The 22,877-nt window shown below is 37.3% G+C and overlaps 1 protein-coding gene across 2 annotated transcripts in view; it reads left to right on the forward strand.

Moving 5' to 3' along the window:
• The window catches only part of LOC127429279 (ras-related protein Rab-27B-like), a 46,841-nt gene that overhangs the window by 16,777 nt on the left and 7,187 nt on the right, over positions 1–22,877 (forward strand). Inside the window, exons 1-4 of one of the 2 annotated variants that reach the window (XM_051678231.1) lie at positions 7,488–7,523; positions 18,403–18,574; positions 21,012–21,097; positions 21,588–21,691. In XM_051678231.1, the coding sequence (XP_051534191.1) occupies positions 18,422–18,574; positions 21,012–21,097; positions 21,588–21,691 (343 nt within the window). In that variant the 5' untranslated portion in view covers positions 7,488–7,523; positions 18,403–18,421. Of the gene's footprint in view, positions 1–7,487; positions 7,524–18,402; positions 18,575–21,011; positions 21,098–21,587; positions 21,692–22,877 lie in introns of those variants that run through there. The other variant, XM_051678230.1, reaches the window with a different exon arrangement.

Consider the following 22,877-nt stretch of genomic DNA (forward strand, 5'->3'; position numbering starts at 1 on the left):
TTAACCACCACGATTTCAAGGATTTTCAAGAGGCTGTATTAATTCTTGCATACAAAAATGTGTGCTATTTGAGCTGTTGTCAAGATCATCCTTTTAGCTGTGGGACTACTATTCTTGGCAGATGGACGTCTGAAGTAATTCCTGTGGATGGAGTTTGCTCTATGTAAATAGTCTTTTTTTTCTGGTATCCTTACACGTATTTGAAAGTTACCATGTTTACCGGCTTTACTTGGTCATTACAGGAGTTGAAATACTTGCCAGACAAGTTTAGTAAGTGATTCTAACATGTATGTCAACCTGGTCTCAGAGAATCACGTTACAGTACGTACATTCTTGCAAAATGATTTGTGGCTTGTGGTTAGGGATGTGCACGAGTAATCGACTAAGAGTAATCGTTCTGCTATTAAAAATGATACTCGAATATCACAAGCTGATTTTTTCTTTGTGCATTTGTCTGCCGTGGGCAGCGCTGAATTATACTGTAATTTCCTTCTGGATCTCTAGGGGGAGTCCACTAGGGGGCATCGGTGTTGGATGAGAGAAGATGCGATTGCCCAGTGTGGCAATACTTGTAATACTTTTTATTCTGATTGTTTCTTGTTGGAGTCATGTAAACCAACGGACGAGGATCTGCTTTTATGGTGGAAATACGAAGCGGTACGAGAAACTTGGAACCTTATCAGACCAGTATGTAAGTGTTAAATATCTGAACGTGTGCAGAGGGCATTTTATAAAAAGCAAACTTTCACCTCGTTTTTATGAATAATAACGTTAAATGATAAAAATGTTATAGCCTCTGTGTAGTCTCAGTTTTTATGCATGTTACCTTAATGCTGTCAGCATTGGTTTCTAAGCTCCGGTTGAGTGCAAATGTTTATTTATTTTTTTTTTTTATTAATGCATATTGATATTTTTTTTTTTTTTTTCCCAAAAGAAAGGCAAGGTTTGTTTGAAGTTCGAATCCAGGGCATGCTGAGTGACTCCAAACAGGTCTCCTAAGCAACCAGATTGGCCCGGTTGCTAGGGAGGGTAGAGTCACATGGGGTAACCTCCTCGTGGTCATGATTAGTGGTTCTCGCTCTCAATGGGGCGCGTGGCAAGTTGTGCGTGGATCGCGGAGTAGCATAAGCCTCCACATGCTGTGAGTCTCTGCGGTGTCATGCACAACGAGCCATATAAGATGCACGGATTGACATCTCAGAAGTGCTCTCGTACGTCATTATTAGAGTTTAATGTGATCTCATGTTACGTTAAATGACAAACGACTATTCGACAATGGATTTTTTTTTATTGTCGACGTTGTTGATAATGTCGACTAATCGTTTCAACCCTACTAGTAGGAAGGTTGGTTTGTTGAATGAAAACTCTATAGAACATTAACCTTAAAAATATAATTTGTTTGGGAGAACATTTAACTCTTTTAGCGCCACACATTGGACATGTCACCTCAGAACTGACGCAATACGTCTATTGAACCATGTAATATCATTTTGCAAAGATGTCGCCACAGTCACGTCATTTTCATGAGATCAGTCTCTAGAATGTTTAGCCTAAAGCTTGTGGCTATACTTTAAAAATATACTGATGCGTTCTGTAAAATTCTGTGACATCATCATTACCCTGCGCCATATTTTACATGGAAACAGCTCAGCGCTGTTGTCGAACATGAACGAATTCTGTTTCCCAAAGTAGAACCTCATGCATTTTTTAATTGTAGAAATATTACCATCATCTCACAGGGAGTCAGTGCGCTTGATTTATGAGCAGTAATATTTCATGGATATTAATTTTTCAGACAAGTGTGTGCCGAATTCAGACTGAGATCAGAGAAATTTCTTTATCAAGTCTGATGTCTAGTGTTTTATGACTTATATCTGCAGATAATGAGGGTTATAAATGTTTTCAGGACATCAGGTTATCATAGTGAATTAGTGGTGTCAAGCATCACTTATGATTGGGGTAGCGATTTAAACCCATTTCCTCTATAACTGACTGTTTTGTCTGTGTGTTTTATGAGTTGTAGATTGGACACATGATCAGGTAATAGCACATACGAATCACATAAAAATGAAGAACGGGAGACACTACTTGAATTAAGTTAATGGCTGTAAACAGGTTGCTGTGCTTGTCTCTCTCACAATAGTGTTTTTTAAACCTCGCACAACTCTCACATGGAAAATAACATTCCTCAGACACCATAAAGTGGTCTGTAATGTGGACAGCGTGACTCTGATGGGTGTTTTTCTTCTCTGGACGCTGTGAGGGGTTATGTGAACCAGAGAGAATAATGCAGTCTGAATTAATGTAGTTTGATGATTTTGCTTTTCTGTGGCCCAGATTTTAATCAGAGTTTACTAGCACGGTAAAAGTTTACTATTTAGAATGTAAAGGCAATTTGTGTGCCAAAAGTCTGTTATTAGAGTTACATACAAGTTCACAGGACTGAAAAATGCCCTCGGAGATCCTATATCTCATTATCTACAATCCATCAGTGGTAAAGACAGGACTCTAGTCTGCACACGCTTGACACGAACAACCATATTAGCACACGCATCACTGCCCACCTTGCTTACATTTTGACGTTAAAGCCACTGACTTTTATTTGTGAGTGTGCGTACATTTTTGCATTATTGAGCTTGCATTATAAAGCATATAGTATATGTAGTAATAGTTCTGGTCTTGGATGCTGATTGGTCAATAGTGTGTTTCAGTGTTAAAATCATTCTAATCTCATGAAAATGACATGACTGTGGTAGTTTTGTTTTGTGTAATCCTTTAAGCTCTGAGGGTGTTTTTAAAGATTTCCTGTTTCAGTGGCACACCCAAAATTAAAGGCTTCTAACTTTAAGAAACTGCAAAAAAAAAACAAAAAAAACATTTAATTTCTTGTTTTTCTGATTTTACATTATATATCTCTGGGTGTAAACAGGGTGACTCCAAAAAACTGCTTTTGTTTTGTTCCCAATCATGTCAACTGTAACTGAGAAAAAATTTGTTGATATGACAATGCAATCAAAAGTTATAGCATTACAAAAATAATTGATCATAGTATCCAAAAGCTTCTCCAAACAAATAAAACATAATAATTGTACATAAGAACTAATTACACATGCAAACACAACAATGACTAAAGGTTTGCATAGCATGCAGACATGATTTTAGTAATGAGATTTCACAGAATGAGTTTCATTCTGTGTCATTTGAGTCATCGAGTCTGTGTCATGTATTTGGCGCCATCTCCTGGTGGCCATATGTAACATTGTCCTTCATGTGGTTTATCTAATGATCTATGCATCCGATTGTTTGAAAGATAATCACCACCTCTTAAGTAATATGTGATATTTTATGTTCTTTTTATTTTTTGTTATTAGCAAAAATGCAGCATATAAGCAACACCAACATAAATGTCAAAGACATACTTGGCTATTACTCGCTATATAGAGGGATGTGATTTTTCCGTATTAATATGGAATTCCTAAAATTGTGACCCATGTGAATTGTGTAAATCCATTACAAAAATTGAAGGGGGGGGGGTAATATCTCATCGGGCCTTAATATCAACAGTGCATTACTGATACTCTTTACTCAAGTGTTATTCAACCTTCCCTTGCATGGCGCACATATTGCTTTAGCGCTTTAATGTTGCATTTTTCAGCACATGCCGCGAGTGAGAAGACACGCTGCTTTCAGCCTGATCCATTTCTCTTGCGGCGCACGCTGAAAAATGTCCTCTTGCAATAAAAGCAATGTATCAATGGGGATCACTGGTCGTGGTGCGAGAAGCAGAGTTATGAAACGTTGGAAGGCAAGTTACTATGGTTGTTTTTACACTTTAGTCCTCTTTAAACCTCTGCGTGCCTACAGCTTTTTGTATCATGTGAGTGAAATCAAATCAGATTTGGGCCACATCAGCTGCGGTGTGTACGTAGGCTTTATTGTTCCAGGTGAACAGATATTTTCAAGTTCAGGGATTAATCACCTCACCTGTCTACACCGGGCGCGTCCGTTCATGCGACGCGCCGCATCAGCTCGAGGCTGTCTGCAGTGGACGCGTCAAAGCAGCACATTTTCCTTTTTTTTTTTTTGTCCTCTGCCGATCACATGCATGTATATTGTTGTCTGTGAATAAAAGAAATAGGCTGGTTGTATTCTACTCTTTGAGAGCTTTCCAACAACATATGACACTTGGGTATTTGATGAGTTTGATTTTTTTATTGATTGCAATAATATGTGCAGTGCAAAATTATTGATAAATTATCAAAACTGAACACTTCTGATTTGTCTGCAAATTTCAAAGCACTTGTTTAGTTTTGGTCATAATGTCTACATGCATTGGAAAGTAGAGCTTCTAAGTTTTAAAACGATACCTATTTTGTGTCGGTCAAGATTGTTTTTTTTTTTCTCGCCCATCCAAGCTTAAAGGGTTATGGTAGGGATGTCCCGATACTGATACTGGTATTGGAATCAGGTCCAATACTGTGCTCACGTACCAAAAAGCGATACCTTCTGATGTACGAAAGTCATTGTGTAAACACTGTGCAAACAATTAAATGTCCATAATTTGTCCCAGTGTGATTAAACAGCAAAGGCTGCTATTGAATAAAAAATACTCTGTATTTAGTTAATTAAATCGCAGCCTTTTTGCGGTTTAAAATCATACTGGGTCACTGTGGCAGCGGGGGCGTGGTCAAGCGTCCGTCCGGAGAGTAAGCGGTAAGGGCGCTTGCACCTGAGCTAGATTATGTTTAACACCTGTTTCTAATTCCAGTGAGCATGGGGAGAGTGGCATATAAGCAGCCACGCCACCAGAAGAAGGGAGAGAGAAAGTCTGGCACAAGGAAGGCCATGGTTATGTTTGTGAAGCTAATGAGTTGAAGTTACTACATGCCTGTGAAGCTGATGAGTTTGTGAAGTTGTAAAGCACTGAAGTGGCTGATTAAAAGTCTTACCTGAGCCTGGAAAACCCGCTTCCCTGTGTTCTCCTTTCACTCTAACCTCCTTACAGTCACATATGGACCTGCACTTCCAGAGTTGTGAAGCTGCGCCAAAATAAAAGCTCCATTTAAATGGACAAAAACACGACAGAAATATAAATCGCTTCTGTATAGTTATGTAATATTCACTGTAATAATAATAATAATAATAATAATAAAACAGTAATTAAGCACTACCTTACATCTGTGATGCTTGTGCAGCTCTTTGACAAAAATAACTTCAATATTGTATTTCGAGGATCTGTATAAAAGCACTTCATATGATAAAAATAATGCAACGTTGCGCTAAAAGTTACTGGTAATTGTTCCATTTTTCATTTGATTAAAGTTTTACTGAATTAATTTAAGACACCCTTTGGTGATAAAATTGAATGAAACGGTTGAATATGAAGTTTGTGAAAAAACTAATAAATAAATCAGCAAAACCAACCTCCCAACCCTAAACCTAAACCTAACCGATAGTGTCAGAAAAAGCAAATGTGAGATAACACAACCATGTCATTTTGTGGCGCTTCTATGACAATTTCAGCTTAAAATACACAATATAGTAACACCTGTGACGTGAAACAACTGTTCACCGTGTATATACAGTATATCACTGCACGGCACCTATAGAAACCAACCTATAACCTTAGTTAACAAGTCAGGAACTATATCTTCTAGTATAACGATGACGCTTGTATTTGCTTTATAAAATAATGCTTTAATAAAATTGATTGGTAGGTAAAAATGTGCTCGCTCCTTTTCTCGTTCTCCCCCGTGACATCTCACGATTTGGTTGTGTAGGTGTGTGATTGTGAGCGAGTTTATGTTGCAAATCGACATTATGCCACAAATACTGTCGATTGAGCTTAACTTGTATTGAACCCGGAATATTCCTTTAACAAACACCACTAATAACAGAACTGAAGGGTCTACTGGAAGATAATTAACAACTGTTGACACAGAGAGAGATGAACGGTCATTAACAATTAGAGAGATATTTATTATCCTGTGGTACTGTAAGTGCTGGTCAGAGGAACTCAACATCATAACTTCTGCATATCAGTCCATTACTGCTGCACAAAGACACCGTATGCATAACTAATCATCTAATGAGTGAACAGAAGCTCTATAGTGTCATTAAAGACTTCAGCTGAGACTTGAGGGATTTACATCAACTCTTATCATGAGAAACTGGAGACGCTCTTTCAGCTTGGAGAGCGTCACAAAACCAAGCTGTTGCAATCTATTTCTCCAGTTATAGATCAAAACTGTCAAGTGTAAATATCTTAAAGGAATGTTTTGGGTTCAATACAATTTACGCTGTTTGGACCGTCTACAGAAAATAATTTCAACTCATTCCTCAGTTTGTAAAAATATAAGTAATGCACTTATAATGAAAGTCTTTTTTTTTTAAGTGGTTTAATTTGTCTGTTTAGTGATGGGACAACTTTTCTAGGCAGATGAACTTCTGTTTGCGTGTTTGCGTGTTTTTCTGGTATCCTTGCACATATTGTGTGAAAGTTGCTGGGTTACAACATGATAAATATTGGATATGACTTGGCTAGAATGCACTGACAACGTTAGAAAGCATTTACACTATGGCTGGGCAATATATTGAATATTCTCGATAATATTGCGATTAGTTTGCTGATATAAAATTAAGCATTATTGTGAATTACTGCGCTTTTTATTTGGCCACTACGTTTCCTGATTTATGGGGGGGGGGGGGGGCGGTGATTTTCTCCCCAATTTGGAATGCCCAATTCCCAATGCGCTCTAAGTCCTTGTGGTGGCGTAGTGACTTGCCTCAATCCGGGTGGTGGAGGACGAATCTCAGTTGCTTCCATGTCAGAGACCGTCAATCCGCGCATCTTATCACGTGGCTTGTTGAGCGCGTTACCACGGAGACGTAGGGCATGTGGAGGCTTCACACTATTCTTCGCGGCATCCACCCACAACTCACCACACACCCCACCGAGAACGAGAACCACATTATAGCGACCACGAGGAGGTTACCCCATGTGACTCTACCCACCCTAGCAACCGGGACAATTTGGTTGCTTAGGAGACCTGGCTGGAGTCACTCAGCACACCCTGGATTTGAACTCGCGACTCCAGGTGTGATAGTCAGTGTCAGTACTCACTGAGCTACCCAGGCCCCCTGTATTTGGAGACTTGAACATTTTAAGCGTAAATTTGTTTCGCGACAGCGCCCCCTTTTATACCCGCTGGCAGGTCCGCAGAGTTGAAGAGGTTAATACTGTCGATCTTTCTGCACACACACTTGATTTATGTGCATTCAGTCACATGGCAAACACTCTCCTATTGTGTGTGTGTGTTGTTGGCATGACTTGCCCCAGGCCTTCAATAGTAATGTTCTAACGGGGTTAAGACAGAATAAGCACTCGTCTCATGAGAAGACAGAAAGCTGCAGTGTTCATGAGTGTTGATCAGGGGTGTGGTTTACTGTGTGTGTCTGATCATCTCCAGCACACATCAGGAACTTTCCACACTCAACTCAACAGCGAGAGGAAAATCACAAGGGTAAGCTCTGAATTTAAAGGCCTAGAGTGATGGTTTTAATGGCTGTATAGTTGTGTTATTGGACTGGTTTGTTCTGGGATGCTTGTTCTGTGCAGAAGATCTTGTGGATGAGTGTTTAGTGTTTAAATGAGAATGCTGAGGTCACACTTGTGTACTGCAGACTCGTCATATTACTCAGTGTTCTTACACAAGGTGTTTGGTGAGAATGTTGAGAAAAGCATTATTAAAGATCAATTCAAAACAGATTTTATAAGATGGTCGAAGCTGACATGTTGGAATGTTAACTGCATACATGATCTGGACATTTGTAGATTTAAACGGCAAAGATGTCTTTTCAAAACATTTCCAAAATGTTGTCTTCTCTTTTACAGCATTTAGTTTTGCCCACTATACTGTTAGTGTAGATGCCTTGGGCCAAAACAGTCTTTAGTTTTTCCAGGGGCTGGATTCACAACATCCTAATCATTATCTTAGGATAAATTATACGCTTGTAAAAAGGTATCTAACGTAGCGATTTAGAAAAAATACATTTCTTAAGAACTCTTCATGAATGCAAACTATTCTTAACTTTTTTTCTTAGGTTACAAAATACGAAAACTTTAGTTTTATTCCCCTGACTATATTCTACCCTCTCTCCGAGCCTTTCAGTTAAACAGGCTGCTTTTGCTACTGTTCTTTTAAGACTTATATTTGTTAAAAATACCTATATTATGATTTAAAGGGTTAGTTTAGCCAAAAAGAAAAAGTATCATTAAAGTAGTCCAATGCAATCAATGCACTTAATTCCAAATCTTCTAAAGTCATGCAATAGTTTTGTGTGTGAAACTAAATTTTCACTAAATATTCCCCTCTGCCAGAACTCCCATGTGTGTCCGCAAACGGTATATTCAAATATGGCACTGGAAGATGTTATGCCAGACCACAATGCCAGATGGCCGCTTTATGATCTTATTGAATGAAAAAGACCTGTGAACATTTAGCTGAACTTCACATTTTGTGTTTGGAACGACATTTTTGAATTTTCATTTTTTGGGAGAACTATCCTTGTGCAACACTGCATGCACATGCTTGGACATTGTATTTTGGCTTCGCTTTACACGACGCATCATTTGATCTCCGTTCAGGAGACTCTGTGCTGTCAGTAAAGGGTTAAACTTTCAACGCACCAAGTCATGTGACCAACAACATGGCGCCAATCACAGAGTCTTTGGGAAAACTCCAACAAAACTACATCTGGCAAGAAACCTCATTAAGTTTTTACATTCAAACCTGTTTGAGTCAAGAGTCTCTAGTTTCATCCGATATGGCATTTAAAAATTTGAGTGATTTATCGCGAAACGCCACACTGCTAAACGCAGTGTACACTAATGTATACTTTAGCACATCTTTTTCTTTAGAAATCCTATATTTACTGTGCATTATCACATTGAGAATTTGTTTTTGCTTTCAGAGGCTTTATATGGAGTTAGGATGAAAATAAGGTGCATTTCAAACTGTTCTGAGATCAGTGCAGACAGACCGCACACTGGAGGTTCAGTCATTCACTAAATAGGGAGCAAGGGAGCATCCTAGCCATGTGCATTCAATCCAAACTTCCTATAAAAAGTTCAGTTTCAGGCTGCAGATGATGTTTGGATCACTCAACATGTTTGACAGACATGTGACAATGATAATCAGTACATAGATTCAGAATTTATAATGTATCATTTTATTTTAACATGGTTGACAGTGATTGGATGATGCTGGACATTACTTTGAATCATGATGATGTATTGTAACGTCTCAAAAACATGAATAACCAACACTCCTGAAAACAAACTATTTGATTAAAAAAAAAAAAAAAAAATCTTTATATAGCTTGGTATTATTTAAAATTTCACAACTTAGTCCCGCTGTCCACATATGAGGACATCATTTTGTAGGAAAACTATTTGCTCTAAATTTTTTTTTGCATGTTTATTAGGTGCTAATAGTTACAAATCAAAAAGGGAAATGGAAATGCACACAGCAGTCACACTCGTGTCTGTATTGATTTACCAACCTCTGCATACTGGCATCATTTGTAGAATCATGTTTTCTTTCCTACGACCCTGAACGAATCACCATTTTTATGGCAGCGTAACTGGCTGAAGAATCTCAAAGACAGAATGAGGCAAAGTGAAAATAATCGCATTTTCATGAAGATGATGTGACCGTGTATGGCGGTCATCAGTGTGAGTGCATATCCTGTCATGACCGATCATCGATTAGTTCTGATTGGTCAACAGTATGTTTGTTGTGCAACACAGCAGAAAAGAAAATCATAGGAAAGTCAATCTGTAAATTAACATTTCAGTTTTGTTCAGTGTTTAAAAGAAATGTTAAAGTTGCATAAAACTCTCTTTCTGTATCTTCCTTTCTCAGTCTCTTCTTTGCATTTCCCCTGTAAACCTCTGAAAGCATGTGATCACTACATTAATGGCCGATGCTCTCGGGCAATTGTCATCTTGTGTGCTAGTCAAGGAATCACTGTGTGCTGTATGCTTCAATTGTATGTTTGCTTGTGACTCATAATTATTGTTATTATACATGCATCATTTATATCTTCATATTAATCGGTAGACTGTATGCAATATTTGTAATTTTAAAAATGAGTGTGTCACACCACTGGACCATTTTAAATGAACTACTGAAGGCAAAAGTTCATTCAAAATAGGGCTGTTCGAGTCCAGAAATTTTGGAAAAAAGATTATTTTTGACTCTAAGTCCTACTTAAAAAATGGTGAAAAACTTGAAATGAAATGGTGACCAGTTATAGCACCAAGTGATATAAGCTTTCCCTTATACATTCATATCAAATTTGATTTGAAACTTCCATGGACATGTTCTAATACCCAAATATCCCCATTTAAACATATGGCCAGGGTCCAAATTCACTCATTTTCATTCACTGCTTACCCATATAGTTCACAATGTGCCATTCACTATATAGGGAATAGTGAACAGTAGCGATTTTGAAACAGCACTACTTATATCTGTTGATTTCTTTCTATGACATCACACTAATCCAATCACAGTGCAGTGTGTGTGTTCTTGTCACATGATTGTTTCGTTTTCCAGCTGGTGTTTAAAGCTCGTCTCTATTAAGACAATTTTCTTTTCCTGGAGTAGAAAGAATAATAGCAACTCTTCTAATTCAATTAATTATCTTTACGTTGTCCTCCTGTGCTATTTCTAATTGACTAAATGTCACAGTTTGTTTAATCAAATGTCATGCATTAGTGCTTCTTTTAGGAGAATTATCTAGAATTTCCTGCATTGTGTTTCACACCTGTGTGATTAACAGTGCTGACAAATTTGCTAGATCTATGGATTATCTACTATTAAATTATCAATGTGGTGTGGATCTGCAGAAAGAGACATTTGCTCTGTTCTAAAATCTAGGGAGCTGTCTCAGTAGGCAACATTTGAAGGCATAATAGGTGCATGCCCAATGTAAAGGCTGTTCCAAATGGTCTGCAACTTAATTACTTCGTCCATCTCGCTCACGGTCGAGCACTCAGCCTTTCAAAATATACTCTTTTGACTGCGATCTCATGGGTTTGATGCACACTACGACTGCTTTGTGATAATCTTAGCACATTTAACGGCAGGTGCATGCAGCGCCAAGGCGCAAAGATGCGTACTGTGCTAATGACGAAATTTGCGTCACACACAGTGCATGAAACAAACTGGCATGCGGAAAACCGAAATATACTTTAGCCTTAAGATAACTAGTTTTCACCAAATTCTAAGGCAGTTTCGCATGGAGAAGGAAATTACAGATGGCATGCAACAAAGCTAAATATAGCAAAAAAACTCCACCATGGCGGACAAAATGAGAGAAATTGTAATAAAAAATAATTCATATAATACTGAAAAGTATCAACATGGTTTAATATTGAAAACCGACTATTTGATCAAAAACTTGTTTATACTTTGTATAGTTATGATTAGAGTATCGTGTTGTTTCACCTGTAAAACTCTGTCGTCTTGTGCACTTCACGTGAAGAGCGCTATTTATATGTTCCAAATTGTATATGCTCCAAATTGTTCAAATTTGTGTATGCTCCAATTTGTGTTACAAGTGTTCCAATTTGTGTATGCTCCAAATTGTGTTCCAAGTGCTCCAATTTGTGTATGCTCCAATTTGTTTATGCTCCAATTTGTGTTGATTTATGTTCCAAATTGTGTATGCTCAATTTGTGTTCCGATTTGTGTATGCTCCATATTATGTTCGGATTTGTGTTCCAAATTGTGTATGCTCCATATTGTGTTCGGATTTGTGTTCCAAATTGTGTATGCTCCAATTTGTATTCCGATTTGTGTTCCAAATTGTGTATGCTCCAAATTGTGTTCCAAGTGTTCCAAATTGTGTATGCTTCAGATTGTGTTCCAAGTGCTTCAAATTGTGTATGCTCCAAATTGTGTTCAGATTTGTGTATGCTCAATTTGTGTTCCGATTTGTGTTCCAAATTGTGTATGCTCCAATTTGTGTATGCTCCAATTTGTGTTCTGATTTGTGCTCCAAATGGTGTATGCTCCAAATTGTGCATGCTCCAAATTGTGTTCCAAGTGCTCCAATTTGTGTATGCTCAATTTGTGTTCCGATTTGTGTTCCAAATTGTGTACGTTCCAAATTGTGTTCAGATTTGTGTATGCCACAATTTGTGTTCCATTTTGTGTATGCTCCAAAGTGTGTTCCAAATTGCTCACTTATGGTCTGTTCGGGTCATGTCGGAATTACCGTAAAAGCGGTCACGTAGTCTTAGAACTTGTAAACTCTGAATTCTATGAAAGTTCCTATTTGACAGTCATGGCATCATATAGAAAGAACTAGGGTTGGGAATTGCCACAGGCCTCTCAATTTGATATTACAATGACATATGTGATTTGATGTTATGGTATATTTAGCTGTTTACCCCTTTTATCTTTGTAAGAAATGTTTAAGAACAGTTGTGTCTGACATAACATTTGTTTCATTCTCTAATACAGAATTAGCAGGTAAAGGGAACCAAGGATGTGCAAAACTAACAATATTCTTAATGGACTAGTTGGTGTGCTGTCTGAATAGTCTACTAGTTGGTGTCAAGGAACCCATGTATAATTAGGCTGCATTATGTCCATGTGACCCCTATCAGACGTGTTTCTCAGGGATATATGGATGCTAAGCTCAGCCCTTTAACAGGGCAACTAACCGATGGGGCCAATCCATAAACGTTAAAATACTCAGTTTCAAAAGAATAGACACAAGACGTAAACGATATGTGTGTTAACATAATTTTAGTGTGATAAAATCGCTTAACTTTTCTGGGTAAAGTTATATCAAATTCTACAACTTTGTTGCCATGACGACATAACTCATAAACCCTCAAACAAAGATTTAAACACCTTTACAACTCAAATAATACATTATTATATGTATAAGTAATACATACATTTATTAATGTGGATGTGGCCTTATGAAGTTCCACAATGGTTAGGATGCTCCCTTAGAAGGCAGCTGCCTCTGTAGGCAGTGAGGCAGCGCAATAGGTTTCGGAACGGAGCTAATGTATATTGTGAACAATGCCTAACAAAAGGCACCAGTGAAATTCTCTTGTCTCTTAAAATAATCTTGTTAAGGTTGACTGGAACAAATCTGTTGAAAGTGATTTTTCTACTGAATTTCTTTAGTATCGGTCTTTAAATGTCAAAGGTTTCTCCTGCTGTCTGGTATATTTATTGAGTTACATTTTAAGGTCAGTAAGTGTGTGTGTGTGTGTGTGTGTGTGTGTGTGTGTGTGTGTGTGTGCGCGCGCACATGTGTTGGTCACGCAGTCAGTAATCATTACATCTGCTTTGACCCTTTATTCAATCTAAATAATGACCTGAGGGCCAGGTGACCTTCTCCAGTCATGTGAGAGGCCCGTGCTTTAAAAACGCAGCGGTTACAGAGCTCCACTTTATGATGGCAAATGTTAAAGTGTGTAAATTTTTTGTATGTGAATATATTTTCTTTAGGTTTAATGCTCAAAGTCAACTCTCAAGTCAGCCGTTCTCAAACTGGGGACCGCAGAACAATTATAGAACTTGATTTTTTAATTTTTTATTATTATTAATCATAGGCTATATGTACATCTATATATTAGGCAATTGGAATTCCAATTGGAAAATGGTCAAAAAATATTTGGACCATTTTCTTTAGATTTTATTGGTTTTATTTCACTTTGCTACAGTTGTTGTGTTCCCGGTCAAAAATGACCGGATATTGGAAATGAATGGATTAGACTACAAAATACAGAAATATTAAGTGTTCAGGAGCATCACAATCCTGTAGAATGAGCACATATGTGGATGTATGTTTGCACACACAAAGTCCTTGGACATGTGCACACGCGCGCACGCGCGCGCACACACACACACACACACACACACACACACACACACACACGTGTTGAGCGCCCTTTTGTGCATCGTCTTTCCATGTACACTCTTTGAGGAATATTTCAAGATCTGCTCGTCATATGTTGTGTTTGGGCTCGTTTGAATCGGGATAGCCTGCTGTGAGTTACGATATGCCATTGTTTATGTTATATGTATGTTTAAGTAATAAGGAAAAACTTGACAAAAAGACACTCCTGTTTATTGTATTTATGTGTGTCTGTGGGAATTTCATACACTAAAACTCACTGCAGTTTGGCCTCTGAGTGAAACAAATGTGCTCATTGCATTTTACTAATTGAGACCTTTCCAATGAGATATAACACATGGCTATCTCATCTTTTTTTATGGTTTTACCAACTCTGAATATTACTGTTGTGACAACAAATGTGCAAATTATGAGAACGAAACAGTTCTTATTTGTCAGCCAATTAAAAAGCATAATTTAAGAATTGGTAGCATCAACACGGCTATAGCTATATGCATTGTAAAGTCCAGATTGTAAGCTTTAAAATTACACCTATTTTGTTCACATCAAGCAAGTGATTATTAATTGCAATTATATTTTTTTGTTGTTGTTTTCAGCAGGGAGTGCCCACCACTAGCCCGGTATGAGTTCGGTTCAATAAAATCCTAATCAATAAATGTTTTTTTTTTTTTTTTTTTAAATCTGTTAAAAAAAAAGGAGTACAAAACCATAATTACTAAAGAAGTTGATTAAAAAGATCTAATGCAGTATGAGAGATTTCGAAAAAATCTTAGTGGGCCGGTCATTTTTGACCGGGAACACAAAATGTGTTTGCAAAAAATGAACACAACACAAGGGTTAAGCTTGCCTTGGCATAGTTCAGTTACACTGCTCTCCAAAACATGAACCAGCAACTTTTAGGTTAGCACATTTTACCGCATCTTATTTAATAAAATGTATTTATGCAAATTGCTTAACTGCTGGGTGGTCAAAACTACAGACTTAAAAAAAACAACACACCACAACAGTTGTTACAGAAGTGATGTCAACCATGCATCACCTCTTTCAACAAAAGCTAAATCCATTGTGTCTAATCTGTTCAGCATCTGTAGTGCTCATAAAAGTGATAACGCGAAGCGTCACTGAACCTGTATACATGCATATATATATGACTGTGTTACAGAAGTGTGTCAGCATTTTCAATCCCGAACATCATCAAATCAGTTTGTTCTCAGTTTACTAATGATTATCTGCACAATCTTACTGAATGGGAGGATAATAGAGAAAAGGGAAGAAAAACATTCCTCTTTTTTCAGTTTTACATTTATGTAAAAAGACAGTTCAACATTAGATTGCAATTGTTTTTATGTGGGATGATATTGTCAAAGATACTGACTTTACCAGATCTAAATGTTCTTCCTCAGTTTTCAAAAACAATAACCTTACATTGTATGTTTTTATTTTAAGTAAGTTAATCAAAACCTATTTGTTATTTGAGGGTGTGAGGTCATGTTTGTTCTTCAGCCAGATCTTTAGAAGGAATTTAGTGCCAGACCTTAAAAATGTTAATGAAATACATCTGAGTATTGTTGGAGCGGGACTATCTGATTTTAGGGTTGTGTCAGCCACTTAATTGTTCAAATGCTCGGTCGTGTTGTTCTGTTGTTTTAAACCCGCCTCAGCCCAATGCAGGGGGTGTGTGACCTGGTTTGGTCCGTGTGTAACATCGATCTCTGAGTGCTTCTCACAGCACTGATAACCTTTACAACAGCATCACTCATACACACATACACATCTGCTTGACACCTGTAGTGCATACTGAGATCCTACTGTGTTTGTGTGTTTAATATGCATGTTTATTTGCTAGTGGAACACACTCCTGAACAACGATACAACAATTATCACACTGAGTAATTTTGTGTCACATTCAACACAATATGGCTTATATGTTATGTAACCATGTGGTGATTCCTTCATCTCATTTGATTATTTTAACTTTTTATTTGGAATTTGATGAACTCTAACCAATGTATATGCACGCACACACACACACACACACACACACACACACACACACACACACACACACACACACATCAGCCACAACATTAAAACCACTGAAGTGAATAACAGGTGAAGTGAATAACATTTATAATATCATTACAATGGCACCTGTCAAGATATGGGATATATTAAGCAGCAAGTGAACAGTCAGTTCTTGAATTTCATGTGTTGGAAGCAGGAAAAATGGGCAAGCGTAAGGATCTGAGTGACTTTGACAAGGGCCAAATTGTGATGGCTAGACGACTGTGTCAGAGCATCTCCAAAACGGTAGGTCTTGTGGGGTGTTTCTGGTATGCAGTGGTTAGTACCCCCAGATCATCACAGGTCCTCCACCTGGTCATCTAATGGTTAGACAGAGGCCTGGAGTGGCCTACAAGCCAGTGTCTCGCACCCACAGTGAAATTTGGTGGAGGATCGGTGATGATCTGGGGGTGCTTCAGCAAGGCTGGAATTGGGCAGATTCGTCTTTGTGAAGGACGCATGAATCAAGCCACGTACAAGGTTATCCTGGAAGAAAACTTGCTTCCTTCTGCTCTGACAATGTTCCCCAACTCTGAGGATTGGTTTTTCCAGCAGGACATTGCCCCATGCCACACAGCCAGGTCAATCAAGGTGTGGATGGAGGACCACCGGATCAAGACCCTGTCATGGCCAGCCCAATCTCCAGACCTGAACCCCATTGAAAACCTCTGGAATGTGATCAAGAGGAAGATGGATGGACACAAGCCGTCAAACAATGCCGAGCTGCTTGAATTTTTGCACCAGGAGTGGCATAAAGTCCCCCAATAGCAGTGTTTAGAGAGCATGCCAAGACACATGAAAGCTGTGATTGAAAATCAGGGTTATTCCACCAAATATTGATTTCTGAACTCTAAGTTAAACATTAGTATTGTGATGTTTAAATATGAATATGAACTTGTGACCAGTTGTCATTTTCTGCAAATAAATGCTCTAAATGTCAATGTTTATTTGGATTTTGGGAGAATTGTCAGTACTTTATAGAATAAAACAAATGTTCAATTTACTCAAACACACACCTATAAATATTAAATCCAGAGAAACTGATAATTTAGCATTTTGCATTTTTCCAGAGCTGTATACATGTGTGTACAGTAGTTAACACATGCACACACACATACAGTGCTGTGAAAAAGTATTTGCCCCCATCCTGATTTCTTCTGTTTTTGTGTATATCTCATACTAAATTGTTTTAAAAATTCACAACAAAATCTAACATAAAACAGAGGCAATCTGAGTAAACACAAAATACAGTTTTAAATGATAATGTTATTAATTGAAGCAAAAATGTTATCCAATACCAACTGGGCCTGTGTGAAAAAGTATCTATGAAGCTGCATTCATAATGGGGTTCAGCTGGACTAGACACACCCAGACCTGATTACTGCCAGCCCTGATCAATCAAATCAACACCTAAATAGAACTTTTTCAGCAGCATGAAGTTGACTAAAAGGTCTCACCCAGTAGCACACTATATGCCAAGGTCGAAAGAAATTCCAGAAATGATGCGGAATGATTGAAATACATCAGTCTGGGAAGGGTTACAAAGCTATTTCAAAGGCTCTGGGACTCCAAAGAACCACAGTGAGAACCATTATCTCCAAATGGAGAAAAATTGGCACAGTAGTGAACCTTCCCAGAAGTGGCTGACATTCCAAAAGCCCTCCAAGAGCACAGCGACGACTCATCCAGGAAGTCACAAAAAAGCCACAACATCAGGACAACATCCAAGCAACTGCAGGCCTCTCCCACATCACTAAAGGTCACTGTTCATGACTCCAATATCAGAAAGACACTGGCCAAAAATGCCATCCATGGAAGAGTGACGAGTTGATAAATGTTTTTTTTTTTTTCTGCCAAATTATGGGATGTCCTGGCTAATATGGGATAGTTGGCAACCCTACCCATTAGGGGTGGGTGATATGACTAAAATCTTATATCACGATATGATTAATTTTATTCCACGATAATATCACAATATAGTAAAAGTTTTCCTGAAAAAATTGGTTCATATACTAAATAACCATAATGCAATGCCTATATTTGGAAACTCCAGACAGTGAATTAAATACTTTATAAACGAAAACTACGTAAATAATATTTTCTTTATCTGGAACTGGACAAACAGTCAAACCTGCGATTGACTCGATGAGATCCCACGCTATAGAATAAAAGATCGACTGTGTGATTTTAAGAATCGATATGGGGATTGTTGTAAAAAAATATCACATTTAACCGGAAAATTGTTATAATTTGTTGTTTTAAGCTATATAGTGCATTAATTTGATTGGTTTTGAAATTTTGTGTTTTAGTTTTTTATGGCTTTCTATTAGCAGTCCTGGATTTAATATGGTCTTGATGTTTGTTTGTTTGTTTGTTTGTTTGTAGGTTCAGTTCCAGCAGCACTATGACAGATGGAGATTATGACTATCTGATCAAACTCCTGGCTTTGGGGGATTCTGGAGTAGGCAAGACCACTTTCCTTTACCGCTACACCGACAACAAGTTCAACCCCAAATTTATCACCACCGTGGGCATCGATTTCAGGGAAAAGAGAGTGGTTAGTGTCCGGCCTCTCGTTTGTCTGCTGTTTATGTCTGTTCGCTGGATGGGTGAGTTTTAGCAGTCTTGAGTTACGAGCCTCGATGTGTCCTGTGAGTTTGGCCTTCTATCCTTGTGTAATTGGCTCGTAAGTCAGCGAGTGTGTGTGTGTGTGTGTGTGTGAGGGTGCTAAACTTTATTGATGTGTTTTATAAAGTGTGAAGATTCACACACAATAGACTTCACACACTCCAGTAGCATTATAAGAGCAAATCTCTGCAACAGCAGCACATTTCACAGGAGCTGAACGAACACACAGTTTATTGTTGAGTTTAGTCAGTTTATAGACAGACAGAGACCCTGAAATGGTTTTTTGAAAAGGAACTTTGTAGTTAGAAATCTCAGTTCTCTTTATTAACTTTAAAATGTGTTTTAATGGGTCTTTATATTGCTCAACCAATGTATATATATTAGCACTGTGAATCAAATAAAAAAATGCTTCTCCCCAATTTGGAATGCCCAATTCCAAAGTCCTCGTGGTGGCGTAGTGACTCGTCTCAATCCGGGTGGCGGAGGACGAATCTCAGATGCCTCCGTGTCCGAGACCGTCAATCCATGCATCTTATCACGTGGCTTGTTGAACGCGTTACCGTGGCGACATAGCGCATGTGGAGGCTTCACGCTATTCTCCGCGGCATCCACGCACAACTCACCACGCGCCCCACCGAGAGCGAGAACCACATTATAGCGACCACGAGGAGGTTACCCCATGTGACTCTACCCTCCCTAGCAACCGGGCCAATTTGGTTGCTTAGGAGACCTGGCTGGAGTCACTCAGCACACCCTGGATTCAAACTCACGACTCCAGGGGTGATAGTCAGCATCAATACTCACTGAGATACCCCCTAACATATATTTAATACAAATAATAACATTTAAAAATTAAGATTAAGAATATTGAAATTAAACCTTTATTTTACACAATCTGTTGTATTCATTAATAGGTTGTCGGTAGATTTAAAAGCTGTTGATTGGCTATTCAGACTTGACTATAATGCCAGTAATGTCAAAATAACCAAATGTGGCCTGATTAATCTGCCTGACCAATATAATCGCTATTTTCACAATGTGTTTGTAATGAATATACGTGCTTCTACATTCCTTTCAGAGTTTGGCTTTGACTTGAAACTAATTTTCCAGATCATTTACATGATATAGCTTCATCCACAGAAATTACCTAAACACTTTACAGCTCGAATAACAGATTGTTACTAAGTATTCATGTGATTTATACAAATAAATGCTTCATTTCCGTTTAGAATTGTCAAACTACAGTCTGTGGTAATTGACTGTATGACACGCGTGCTGTCTGCGGACATTGAGTTATATCTATTACCTTTATGTTCTTTTAAAAGACAGGATTATCTGTGGTGTTTATTAGTATATTTGAATAACATTATGATACACAAGCAACAGATTCATTTATCAGCAAATCACTTTGTATGTGTGTGTTGTGGATGTGCAAAACATGTTTCCACACACTAAACTAGCCTGCGCTGATCTGCAAGAAATCAATAATGAGACCTGAACACTCTCTCTCCCTCACAAACACACAGTATGAATCATCAGAGCTCAGATTATGAACACACACTTGATATCTAGAGACAGTAAAACTACCCACATTATCAGTGACAGTCTTGCATCATTTCTGGAAAACACCGACTTCTTACGGTGTGAATTTCTCATGAATACAGATGATTTATTCGGTAGGATTATAAACGGGACTCGCTGTATTTAAAGGTCAACATGAAATTGAAATATAATCTGTTTACTTAATACACACTCCTTATTAGGGTTGCACAAACAATTGCAATTGCAGTAAAATCGTGACATGAGCAGGTGCAATTTCTAAATAAATAAATGTTTGTATTTTTTCTGTGAAATTCAATTTGCCATTCTGATTGGTGAGCATCTTTTGCAAATTGACAAGATCTTGCCAATCAGAATGCACCGTGCAAGAAAAGGTGTCAGTGAGAGAACAGAAATCGCAAAGGAAAAAACAATGCAATCTGTTATTTATAAAGAATATTTTTTTCCATCCTGAAATGTGTTTTTGGTTCAATATAAAACGTGTGCATTTCCAAAATTGCATTTAAAATCGCAATATCAAAAGAAATTGATATGATGTTTTTTTACGTATTGCACGATCCTAATTGTAAACAATGTATCAGTGGCAACTTCAGTTGAGAAATTCATCTGTGACGAAGCGCTTGAGCATCATATGCATGCACAAACATCTGCCAAACGCCTTATAAAGAGCAGACTCACATGCACTGAAATCACAAACATTGAAAACATCAGGCATGTTTTACAGGTGTACTTTTAAAATGATATCTTCCAGATGGATAGTGTTGTGTGTGCTATGAGATCCATCTCCTGATGTGTGTGTTCATCAGGTATACGCCACAAACAGCCCTAATGGAACAACAGGAAAGACCTTTAAAGTTCATCTGCAGCTTTGGGACACAGCAGGACAGGAGAGGTACATGCTTCACTCATATTCATCATCGGATTGCGAGTTTAATGTTTTGAGAGGGCTCAGAGACTTCATGTGATGCGAGACTTGAAATCACAGCGCTTACAGGGATCATCATTTATTCACCCGTCTGCAAATCGACAGTCTCAGTCATCCTTTGTTTTCATTGTTGGGACAAGAATTTGCAATGAGAGTGAATGGTGACTGATGCGAAAATTCGGCTTTTTTTGTTCCATTGAAAGAGTCACGACATAATGTTGAGGAAATGACAGACTTTGAATTTGTTTTGGGTGAAACATCTCTATACGATTATTGTCAAAGTTATCGTCTGATCTTTTCGCTCTATAATGTTCAAGTGCATTAGCTGGATAAACGTATCGATATTTACATCACGATGCCACTGTTGTCAGGTTTTCGTATGTTTGATGTATGTTATCTGCTCCTCTCGTTCAGACTGACGGTGAGCAGTATTTGATCAAGTTGTTTATCTCGGCAGGTTCAGGAGTTTAACGACAGCGTTCTTCAGGGATGCGATGGGATTCCTGCTCATGTTTGACCTCACAAGTCAACAGAGTTTCCTCAATGTCAGGAACTGGATGAGTAAGTGACCGCAGATGTTTTACACGAGTAAAGAGAGCAGTCATTAAAGGAATGTTCCGGGTTCAATACAAGTTAAGCTCAATCGACAGCATTTGTGGCATAATGTTGATTACCACAAAAGTGCATTTCGTCTCGTCCCTGCTTTTCTTTAAAAAAGCACAAATCTGAGTTCCAGTGAGACACTTACAATGGAAGTCAATGGAGCCAATTTTGGAGGGTTTAAAATGTTATAAAAGCACTGTTAACATGTATTATTTGAGCTGTTTATTTGGTCGTTTTAGGGTTTACGTAAAATGTAATATAACTTGACACAGATGCGGTTAGTAAGTGATTTTATCACACTAAAATCATGTTAACACACATATTGTTTACGTCTTGTGTTCAGTATCTCTCCTGATAACTCTCAGTATCGGCCAATGCCGATCCGATACCAGTGTTGTATTGTCCTTAATCAATTTACAATATCTACACCTCACTGTGTGGAAGTGATGAGTACTCTTATGTATAAAGAATCACACACCTCTATTTCTTTATTAAAAAACAAAATAATTAACAATTAGATAAAAATGTCTAGCCTATTAAGAGGTCGTCTACTGGATAATACAGTAGAAAAGCCAGTTCTCTGAACTTGAATTCTCTTTTTTGTTCACTTGTAAAATAGTTATTTTTTTATACCTAGTCAACTTAAATATTATTGTAATTTGTAAAAATAATGATATTATAAAATGTAATATCTACAAAATATTCTAATAAACAAAAATAAGTCAGTCATAATTCCTTTAATAATAATAATAAAAATTATTATTATTAAAATTAGAATTTTGTATAATAAAATGTATTGTCTACAAAAATAAATGTCAATTTCTTTAATAATAATAATAATAATAATAATAATAATTATAAATTAGAATTTTGTATAAATGTATTATCAAACAAGAATTCAGTCAGAATTTCTTTAACAATAATAATAATTATTATTATTATTTATTAAAAAATTAGAATTTTGTATAATAAAATGTATTATCTACAAAAAAAGAATTCAGTCAGAATTTCTTTAATAATAATAATAATAATAATAATAAAAATTATTATTAGAATTTTGTATAAAATGTATTATCTACAGAAATAAATGTCAATTTCTTTATAATAATAATAATAATAATAATATTTATTATTATAAATATTA

Source organism: Myxocyprinus asiaticus, chromosome 38 (assembly GCF_019703515.2).
Source record: "Myxocyprinus asiaticus isolate MX2 ecotype Aquarium Trade chromosome 38, UBuf_Myxa_2, whole genome shotgun sequence".
NCBI lineage: Eukaryota > Metazoa > Chordata > Actinopteri > Cypriniformes > Catostomidae > Myxocyprinus > Myxocyprinus asiaticus.